This window comes from Rhinopithecus roxellana, chromosome 6, assembly GCF_007565055.1.
Source record: "Rhinopithecus roxellana isolate Shanxi Qingling chromosome 6, ASM756505v1, whole genome shotgun sequence".
NCBI classification, from domain to species: Eukaryota; Metazoa; Chordata; class Mammalia; order Primates; family Cercopithecidae; genus Rhinopithecus; species Rhinopithecus roxellana.
Genome location: NC_044554.1, coordinates 51,232,938 through 51,243,953, shown reverse-complemented (window position 1 = coordinate 51,243,953; position 11,016 = coordinate 51,232,938). Strand labels below are relative to the sequence as shown.

At 40.3% G+C, this 11,016-nt stretch overlaps 1 protein-coding gene across 2 annotated transcripts; it reads right to left on the bottom strand.

Moving 5' to 3' along the window:
• Window positions 1-4,780: 4,780 nt before the first annotated feature.
• Window positions 4,781-9,239, bottom strand: PRSS37 (serine protease 37). 2 transcript variants are annotated; one of them, XM_010359826.2, is made up of 5 exons: window positions 8,771-9,175; window positions 7,009-7,150; window positions 6,355-6,605; window positions 5,635-5,771; window positions 4,781-5,038 (listed from the first exon to the last, which is right to left on the bottom strand). In XM_010359826.2, the coding sequence occupies exons 1-5, from the start codon at window positions 8,802-8,804 to the stop codon at window positions 4,898-4,900; spliced, it is 705 nt and encodes a 234-aa protein (XP_010358128.1). In that variant the 5' UTR covers window positions 8,805-9,175; the 3' UTR covers window positions 4,781-4,897. The 2 variants fall into 2 exon arrangements, with proteins under 2 accessions (XP_010358128.1, XP_010358127.1); XM_010359825.2 differs by having other exon boundaries at window positions 4,789-5,038; window positions 6,352-6,605; window positions 8,771-9,239.
• Window positions 9,240-11,016: the final 1,777 nt, after the last annotated feature.

Genomic DNA, 11,016 nt, shown 5'->3' with positions numbered 1-11,016 from the left:
AGGAAATAGGTTAAAACCTATTCCCCTTGATTATATGATTTTTAAAAATATACATTGATGTGCTAATAGTTCTATAAGTTATTCTTAGCCTCGATTAATGTTCTAGGCATTTATCTGCAGATTACTTAAATTTATCTCTGCTGTTATTAGTAATTGGATAAAGTCCAGGCTATTAACAAACTTGAAAATCTTTGAAAAGGAAGAATAGATTTATTAACCCAAAATTGATGATTACCTTACCAGGTTTCAAAATTTTTGTTTTGACTTTTGTTCTTCATTCAAGGTTATTTACCAAAATATATATGTTGAAATGATCTTGGCAATCACCAGTTGGTGTCATAATGCAATCACTCTTGTTTATACCTACATTGAGCTTAAGTCTATCACTTTCTGCAATATAGAACTGGAATATTACGGAGTGGTTTCCAGGGAAACTTTACATTTAAATAAGAATGGAAGATTCACTCTATACAGACCTCAAATAGTTTTTCACTAGGGGCTAAAATCTAAAAGCATGTGAGAAACCATCAAACTTCTTGTATTATCTAAATAGGTGCATTTAACCTTACCTGAAGAAAGGCATAAATGAAAGTATTCAGGAAACACTTGCATATCTAGAAACGTAGTCATGGAAAGATGTAAGGGAAGTGGCACAGGCTTTGGAGTCAGTCACACAAAGGTTAGTATCCCAGCTCTGCCATTTTTGTATTTCTAAAAATCATATAATCAAAGAGAATAGATTTCTATCCTGCTTAGTTTTAGCATTTAGTATATAGCAACTAATATTTGCAATATAGATTTGGTATAATTTAATCATCTTCAGAACACATACAGTCCCTGACTTAAGATGTCATTTACTAACTGTGTAGGCTTGGGCAAGTTACTAACTTCCTTTTCTTCAGAAACGTCAAGTAAGCAGGGAATATAACTACTTTTGAAGAGTATAATGCATGTCAAAATGTCTAACACAGTGCCTGATATATAGTAGATGTTAAAAAAAGGTAGCTTATCTTCCTGTATTGTCTTTTAAAACGTTTTAAATTTTAAGTTTTTATGGGTAGATAGTAGATGTATATAGTTATGATTACATGAAATATTTTGATACAGGCATACAATGCATAATAATTACACCAGCATAAATGGGGTATCCATCATGTCAGGCATTCATCCTTTCTTTGTATAGCAAACATTCCGATTATACTATTTTAGTTATTTTAAAATGTACAATAAATTATTAACTGTAATGCTATCCTGTTATGCTATCAAATACTAGATCTTATTCATTCTAGCTGTATTTTTGTACCCATGAACTAACTCCGTTTTCCCCTTCCCCCCACCTCCATTAAGTTCATACAAATGAGCAAGGCAGATTTTGTCATGATAATCTCAGACTCCGATGTATCAGCAATATGACCCTGAGGTTCTCTCTAAGATGAGAAACTATTCTAAGAAAACAAGGAGAACTCTCTAAGACGAGGAACTATTCTAAGAAAACAAGGAAACCTTACTGGGCCCTGTTTAAATTTTTTTTTTTTTTTTTTTTTTTTGGAGTAAACTTGCCTCTCTGTCAAAGCTGGAATACAATCTCAAGCCCTTTGGGAGGTTGGGGTTGAGATCAGTGAAATAACATCAGTGAAGATCAGCTGACACCTCCCTGAAGGCGCGAGCACAGTGCAACCTCAGATGTAAGAGCCAGGAGGGAGGGAGGAGTAGAGGGCAAGAGATCTTAGGGGGGTAGCCCCCACAGTCAGGCAAAGTATCCTTTTGATGATTCAGCTTTGAAGCCCATGTTGTTGGTGACTGTGCCTGGAGAACAGCACTCTAACTGGGAGAAGAAAACAAAATAGAGGAGTTAATTGAATAGTAATTGGTATGATTTGCCTTTGCCTAAGTTATAGGCAATTGGCAAAAGAGGAAATATTTCCCATTGCCTGGGACATGATTTCAATGCTTGAAGATTTAATTTCAGCTCAAAAAAGTTGGTGGTGGTGGTGGTTGTTTTTGAGGCAGGGTCTCACTCTGTCACCCAGGCTGGAGTAGAGTGGCGTGATCACAGCTCACTGCAGCCTTGCCCTCCTGGGATCAGGTGATCTGCCCACCTCAGCCTCCTGAGTAGCTGGGACCACAGGCACACACCACCATTTTTACTTTTTTTTTTTTTTTTTTTGTAGAGACAGGGTTTTGCCATGTTGTCCAAGCTGCTCTCAAACTCCTGAGCTCAAGCAATCCGCCTGCCTCCACCTACCAAATTGCTGGGATTAGAGGTGTGTGCCACTGGGCCTAGCCTGTGTTGTTTTTTAAATGGATCTAGCTTTGTTACATTTGGGTCTTGACAAGGTTATCAACTTAAAGGGAGGGTATTGGGCTCTTTTGTTTTTCTCTGACATTCTTTTGTACCCAAATTTGCATTTCACAGGGTCAGAAAACAATGCCAACTGGCAGGCTATGTATTGAAAAATACCTTTTTTTTAGGGTAATGGGAAGAGGTGTATGGGAAGTCTCAAGGAAGCTTAGATACCATTCTAAGTTTAGAGTTCTAAGTTTACCATTCTAAGTCTAGAATTTAGAATTTATTTTCAGGAAAGTTGGGAGCCATTGAAGGTTTTAACATTGCACTATAAAAAGTACTAATAGCTGTTTTTGGATATGTGGATTTAAAAGTTTGTTTTCTATGGCTGCCATAACAAATTACTACAGGCAGTCTAAAGCCAACACAAATTTATTATCTTACAGTACTGTAGGTCAGAAGTTTCGAAGATTTTACTGGACTAAAATCAAGGTGTCAACAGAGTTACGCCCCTTTCTGGAGAGAGTCTGTTTCCTTGTTCATTCAGATTGGTTGCAGAATTCAGTACAGCTGCGATTCTAAAACTAAAATCCCCATTTCCCTGCCAGTTGTCAGGTGAGAGCGCTTCGCAGCTTCTAGGCACTGCTCACATTCTTTGCCTTGTGGTTCCCTTTTTATTTTTTCTATTTTCAAAGCCTTCAATAGCTGGTCAGTTTCTTCTCATGCTTCGAATCTCTCCTGCCTCTTGTTCTGTTGTTGCATCTCCCCAACAAAATCTTCTGCCTTCCTTTTGCACTTTTTTGTTTGTTTGTTTTTTGTTTTTGAGACAGAATCTCGCTCTGTCACCCAGGCTGGAGTGCAGTGGTGCGATCTCGGCTCACAGCAAGCTCAGCCTCCTGGGTTCACGCCATTCTCCCGCCTCAGCCTCCCAAGTAGCTGGCACTATAGGCACCCGCCACCACGCCCGGCTAATTTTGTTTTTGCATTTTTAGTAGAGACGGAGTTTCACTGTGTTAGCCAGAACGGTCTCAATCTTCTGACCTCGTGATCCGCCTGCCTCGGCTTCCCAAAGTGCTGGGATTACAGTCGTGAGCCACCGTGCCTGGCCATTTTCACTTTTAAGGCCTATATGGTGACATTTGACTCACCAGATAATCTAGGATAATCTCCCAATTTTGATGTTCATAACCATAATCACGTCTGATTATATTATATTATATTCATGAGATTAGAGTGTGGACATCTTTGCAGGGCCATTATTCTACCTACTACAAAACTCGTTAAAGTATAAATTGTATTTTAAACCATAAGAGTAGAAAATATGACCCAAGGAGAATGTGCAGTTTTTTCTTGACTCTTTACCTGCTCGAAGGTTACTTTACCCATTCTTGTCCTACATGTCCCAGTCTTTTGGATATCTGGAATTACTCCATCACCTATAACAGAATGCCGTAGACTGTGTGAGGCTTATAAACAACAAAAATTTATTTCTCACGGTTCCGGAGTCTGGGAAATTCAGGATCCAGGCAACAGCAGATTTGGTGTAAGATGAAATTCACTTCCTGGTTCATAGACTGCTGTCTCTCGCTGTAACCTCACATGGCAAAAGGAGGAGGTGAGCTCTCTGGGCTCTCTTTTATGAGGGCATGAATCCCATTTGTGAGGGTTCTGCCTTCATGAACTAATCACTTCCTAAAGGCCTCACCTCCAAATCCACTTTGGGGATTAGGTTTCAACTTATGAATTTTGGGGGGACACAAACACTCAGTCTGTAGTAGTGCTTCACCAATTTCTCAAGCATAGGACTGACTATTTTAGGATCATGGTCTGTGGCTAAGCCCAATTTCTGCCCTTCACCTCATCTCAGCCATCTCTGCCTTTCAAACTCTGCTACTGCCTATATCTTCTTTGGATTTATATGACATCTTCACCTTTCCCTGGAGCTGCCAAACTCCCTTGTGGACTTGATTTATGATTGTTGCCTTGTTCTGAAGTTTTGTTTTTTACTTTCTACTCTTCCACTAACTCACTCTTTCTCTGAACATACTGCAATCTATGTAGCACTGAGATGAGGTATGACTTTTCTTAGGAGAGCTTATCCCAGTACCCAAGATCTTAGCCACAAGTGAGAGCTTCAAGTCCTTTGAGTGGAAAGAGAGGGAGGTAAATGAATAGGAGCCAACATCTTTTGTGATGCTGTAGACTCCCATATAACACTGAGGCTAATAGCAAGGGATTTAGAACCTGACCATTTTGGGTTCCATTTCAGGCTCTGATATCCACCAGCTATGGGCAATGTTAAATAACCTCTTTTAGCCTGCATTTTCTCATTTGTAAAGTTGGAACAAAAGATAACCTCAAAGGTTTGTTATGAGCATTAAATGAGATGATGAATGTAATCTAGGACAGTGTAGTAAATGCTCATTTCATGATTTGATCTTAGTTCTTCACATCGTTGTAGGATACAGAGACACAAATAAGAAAACATTGGCTACTGGTATGCTACATTCCCAAATTTTCATTTGGAGATTTTATTTTCAATTGAGGGAAAATTATCTGCTTGTATAGTCCATGGCAGAGCCAGTGGAATGCAGAGGGAGAAGTAGGGTCTCACTTGTCCTTAGCAGTGTTCTCAATCCAGGATACATATTTGTAAACATTGGTGTAGATGCCGACGTCCCCTCCCATGAAGTGCCCGACCTCGATCCCCTGGAGCTTGTCTTTGCAGATGACAGTAGCAACGGCCACCTCCTACCAGAGATCGTGCAGAGATAGAGATAGAGATAGAGATAGAGAGAGAGAGAGAGAGAGAGAGAGAGAGAGTCAGATCTCACAGGAACCCTAGTGTCCCGCTTGGGTGAGCCCTGTCTGCAGGCATATGCTGGACTCATGAAAAGAGGACTGAATCAGAGGACAGGAAGCTTGAGCCTTTTTCTCACTCTGCTGTAATTAGCTTTGTGTGACCTTGAGAAAGTCAGAGGACAGTCTCTCTAGAAATCCCATGTAAAATGGGTCAGACTCCATTTTTTGAACTGGTGAAGGCATTTTCTATTTGTGAAAAGTCTGATTTCTTTTTAAAGAAATGCCTGTTTTCACAATTTTACTTGTAGTTCTAAGAATGAATACCTAGCAAATGGTGTGTTTAACTGGAAGTACTTCATAATATCCTTTAATGAATAAAGACAATTTAAGGGGAGCCCATTACTGAAGAAACAATGCTGGCTTCACAGCAGCCTTATCAAATTCTCAAGAAATTATTTAGACATCTAAAAAAGTTTTTACATCAAGGTAAATAGTTAACTGGGCATATGCAAGTAAATGAAAGCTGAATACAGAGAAAAGATTACCCCAAAAATTCGGCTGAATACTTTCACAAATTTCACACATAAGGAATTCCTGTGGCTTTTTCCTTGCTCTGTTTTCTGGCATTCTTTATCAGACATCACAGGGGCCTCCAGGTTCTGCCGCAAGTCAGGGTGTCGGCCTGAGGGAGATGGGGATAAAATAAAACATCCTGTTGACAATTGTTATTTAGTCCTTCTAACCACCAGCCCATATTTCAACTGGTATCTTTTTGTGTGTGTTTAAAGAAAATAAGGAATGCGAAAAAGGGGAGAAATCATCAAGAGCATGGTTATGAGCTAATCTTGAGGATTTTGAAAAAGGCTTTATGTCTCTTTAAGGTAGAGTTTAGTTTTAATTGGTGGCCCGAGTCAGTTCTCAGAGGGGTCCTTTACAAGTGAAATGGCATGTATGAGAAGTAGGACCACACCTTCTTCATGTGAATTGTGCCTCTGCCAATCAGGAATGGCTGGGCCTCTGTGCAGAGTCAGATGGCCTGGTGGCTCCAGCTGCCAAAGCCCTGCAGAGGCAGTGGGGCATTAGACACCCTGGGAAAGGAGGAGTTTTGTTTCTCTGGGCATGTCTCTGTTTGCCAGACCACTCAGGTAGCATCTCCATTGGGTCTCCTTTCATTCTCCTTTCCTCCTCTCAGCTATGAGGATACGGATGTTCCTCTTAAAGGGCAACTAATGACCCTGATTTGCTGTGGAAGGAACACTTACCACTGTTTTCTTGGCTCCAGTCCAAACCTGAGAGTAGACAGACAGTGCCTGGCCGGACATTGGTGGTAGCAAGGGGAAGGGGCTGGACTTTGGGATTGAGCATGGCAGGCTTAGCCAGCTTGATGAGCATGAGGTCATCCTGTGGGGCACTATCACTGTAGTTCCAGTAGCGGACGATCTGAATGGGGTTAATTGCCTGTTCAGTACCATCTCTGACTCTACTCTTGAAATTTCCCAGCATCACTTTCAGATTTCTGGAGGGAGAGGGGTTGGAAGTAATCACTATCATCATCATCATCATCATTGCTAAGATACTGAATGTTACAATGTGCCAGGAATTGTACCAAGTGCTTTTTCTGGATTATCTCATTTAATTCACAACAAGTCTATGCAGTGGATTCTATTTTTATCCCCATTTAGTGCATGAATTAATGGGGCACATAGGAGTAATTCACTCAGGGTGATATAGTAAGTAGTGGAGCTCTTCACTACATTTTAATGTCGTGTTCTTTAATGTAGTGCCCCCTGGTTGTGACAACCAAAACTATCTTCAGACATTGCCAAGTGTACCCTTGGGAGAAGTCACCCTTATTTGAGAACCACTGATCTAGAATGAACAGTAGCTGTTTTGAGGTTGGGGATGCCCAAATACTCAACGGTAAATAGCAGTGAGCTGGGGCCAGCACCCAGCTGGGTTTGATGAGGACGCCCACACAGGGGTTGAAGTGAGACTTCAGGTATACCAAATAGGGAGCAGGGTCTTCTTTCTGAACAGATGAGTCAGCAAATAAAAATGTCCCTGGGAAAATAATGAACATTCTTAGTATATAAATATTACAAAAATAAGGTAACAGTCTCTTACATGAAAAGGAATCTGGATGACTCTTAAACAGTTACCAATTGGCCAGGAAGTGTTAACATATTTGACATGTTTTTCTAATAAAAATGTAAATTAAAATGATATGCCATTTTATCTCATATTTATAATAATTTTGTTTAATATTGATAATCAATCTGAGTATAATGAGACTCTCATCACTGCTAGTAAATTGATTCCATCTTCTTGAAAAGCAATTTAGAAATAGGCATCAAGAATCATAAATTGTTTATAACCTGTGACCTAATCATTCCAACCCCGAGAATCCATTCTAAAGAAAAAAATCAGCATAGACAAGGTTTACAAACAAGTATGCTCATATTAGCACTATTTATAATAGCTGAACATTGGAAACATAAACACCTGACATAGTAGTGTTGGACATTGAAATGAAGCACATGAAAAAGTAGAACATCATATGTAATAAAAATTAAACTATTTAGAATATTAAACAGTGAGATAAATATTAATAATGCTTATTTAAGTTAAAAAGAACAAGAAAATTGTGGATATAATCTATTTGTCTCAAAACATAAATGAAAAACTATGTAAATGCAAAAAATATAGTCTGGGAGTAAACTCGAAGTGTTAGCATGTGTTGACTAAGAGGTGGGATTATGAATGATGCTTAGTTTTCTACTTAAAAAATGTCTAAATTTTGCAATATGAAAGTAAATTGTTTTTATACATGAATTATTTAAAACATACCCTAGAGAATAAAGGGGAATAAGGCTGATTCTAGTACCAGAAATAAAGTACTGTTCTTGTCTTATCTTCTCTTGGTACTCCTGTTAATCTTCCCTGGGCCTGTACCTCACCACACCCTTCTGTGTGATCACACAGTTAGAAACCCCAAAGAGAAAAGGGTAGACTATCAACAAGGGCAAGAGACATTGAGCTCTCTCTAGCAGGCACTATTCTAAGTGCTTTACATAGATTTCTTTAATCTTCACCATAATTCTATAATATAGGTAGTCATACCCCCATTTTGAAGAAATTGAAGCACAGAAGAATTAACTTGGCTAATCTCACACAGCTAATGTGTGATACAACCTAGGCAGTCAGAGAGTGGTGGGAAATGCCTCACTTCCAAATTCGGTCATCAGAAGAACCCCACGTGGGGCAGGGACTAGGGACTACAGTAGGCAGGGCCCTACTATTTGATCTTTTGTTTCTACCTTCTCTGTTTCCTGCATTCTGAGTCTTCAAACTTTTAGAAACAGATGAATATCAGAGGTCAAAATGAGTCCTGTGTCCTTGTGACCACACTGGAACTTAGCCGGATGGTGATGAGGCTCACCTTTTTCAATAATTAGGGTCAGCAGAAAGATAATCACTATTAAGCCTTCTCCGGGGCACATGTGTGCCTTAACCCAGCCTATCTGGAGAGCCTTTGGATGGAGTCTAAGAGGCAGGACCCCTAATTCTGCCGATGACACTATTTTTGACTCTTTTTCTGCACCCTTCGCAATCCTGCCTCTGTCTCACCCCATCCATTAACCTATGCCTTACAGGACAGAGTACAAGGTCTGGAGTACATACCAGCGAGGACACCCAAATAGAAGATAAATTTCATGGTGATCCAGCTCTTCCCCTGTGAGATGTAGAAGAAAATCAGCAGAGTGTGGAGCGGTTGCTTAGTTGTCTCCTCAGGAACACCTGGTAGACTCAGTGGCTATGGTTAGGTACCAGGACACTCTATGGGATTGGAAAGGAGCTATGGGCATAAACAGGGGAGGGAGATGGCTTCAGAGAGGGAGATGAAAGCCCTTCTGTTCCAGGGAAAGTGGAAGACTATGCCTCTGTTGGCGCATTTCAGGGAAGGAAACTCCTGGATTCAGCTCCTTCTATCTGCTGCCCCTAAAAGCACATCTGTTTGAGGGTAGTACAGTGGTCTGTGGAAATGGCAGCTCTAGGCTCAGGACTTATCTTCCCCACAGAGTTTCTGAGACCAGGGCTGTGAGGGACAATATTCTTTACCTTAGCTCACGGAGAAAGTGTCCTGAGGTTTGCTCTGAACCTCCTAATAGTTACTTATACTCTCCCCAGCCCCTCCCATCTTTGTTACACTAGCTTCATATGTCCCTTTGATCACTATTTCATCACTCAGTCATCATCACTCAGTTGGTGTTTGTTGTCCTGACCAACAGCATTAAGCCAAGAAAATGTGGAAATGAAAAGCATTCATAGAACAGTTATCTTGATAGTTGGGGAATTGTTTACAGTCTAGATGACATTAGGCCTGGTGACAATTCAGAAGGCAGTACCTCTAATACTTAAAGATTTAGATTAATAATAGGCTACCAAAGTCATCCTTGGATAACTGGGAGCACAGCCTAACAAGAAAAAGAGTGGTAACACTAATAGCTGATATCCTCTAAGCATTTACTGAATCCTAGACACTGAGCTAACATCTTTATGGACTTGTTAGTAGAAATTTTATATCAGATTAGTCTGAGATGTAAAATTCATTACACTTTGTATCACTCTAACCCTTTAAAGTTTCTTAAACCCATAATCTCATTCCAAATGTCACAACAACCTTAGAAAGAAGAGATAGGGCTGGGCCTGGTATCATTATTTCTGGTGTGTGGGTGGCAGAACTGAAGCAGAGAGAATCTAAGTAATTTTTCCAAAGTCACATGTGGCAGATGATGAGAAGTAGGCCTTGTTACTGGCATAGGGTTGCAGGTCCCCCACTGGGTTACTTAAGGGTGTATGGCCGCTGCTTGAACCTTAATGGCCAATGGAGCAGGTGTCCACGATGGCCAAGTGGTGAGTCAAGGCCATGGTGCCCAGCCAAGGAGCAGGTGTCCTTGAGTACCCAAACATCCCAGAGAATATCTGAGAACCTAAGGAAAACAGTCCCATTATGCACACACAGTATGCAAAGAGCCAGAAAATTAGCTTAAAAGCAGCTTAGAGATGGAAAGCGAGGCAGGTCTCTAAAGCTGTCCTCTGCTATCTAGGAGTGTCTCATATGTAAGTCTTACTAAACTTATCCACTGGCCAAGCTGGACTTGTCTGATTCATTCTTTGGTCTCTTGGCTCCCTCCTAGTTTGGGGGGAAGTTTTTTAAAAAATATGATTCTGGATTTTTCTTGTTACAACTAGCATCACAAACGGGGTCAGAGAGAACAAACATCGAGCCAGGAATGGGTGTCTATGGTGGGGAATCCCTGGGCAGTCAGCAATGTCTATGTGGAGTGGAGTTGCCCAACTTCACAACCTTTGTGGGCCACTGCATGAGTACAGGGGTGCTTGGAAAACACTGGCAAGGACTGAATACCTATTGCAAGAAGCCAAGATATTAAAGTATGATAATGATAGTAAATGTGGTGTTATTGCAATAAGACTGGCTCATCACAAATCATTAGAGCAGGAAAGGGAGAAAGGGTAGAAACTCCTGCAGAAGTTCAAAGCCATGGTTTTCTAATCCTCCAGCTGGTTACATATTACGACCCTTTCTTGTGCACATTTTAAAACTGATGGGCAAATTACAACAAGAAAAATTCAGAGCTCAAATGGTTAATCTACAACTATAGAGTTAAGTAAAGTCTTCTAAAGCTCTATTTCTCTTTCCTTTTCTGCTTGCTTTGAATCTACTGTTATTAAGCTACCGGCATTGAGATAAAACTAATTCAAGGCCAGTTTGAGATTCCATTTTTCTTATACTGTTCAGGCAGTTCTAGCTAAAATGTAAAGAATTAAACTCATTTGGAACTGAAAAAACTATTTTCTGGCTGGACATGGTGCCTCACTCATAATCCCAACACTTTTTAGGAGGC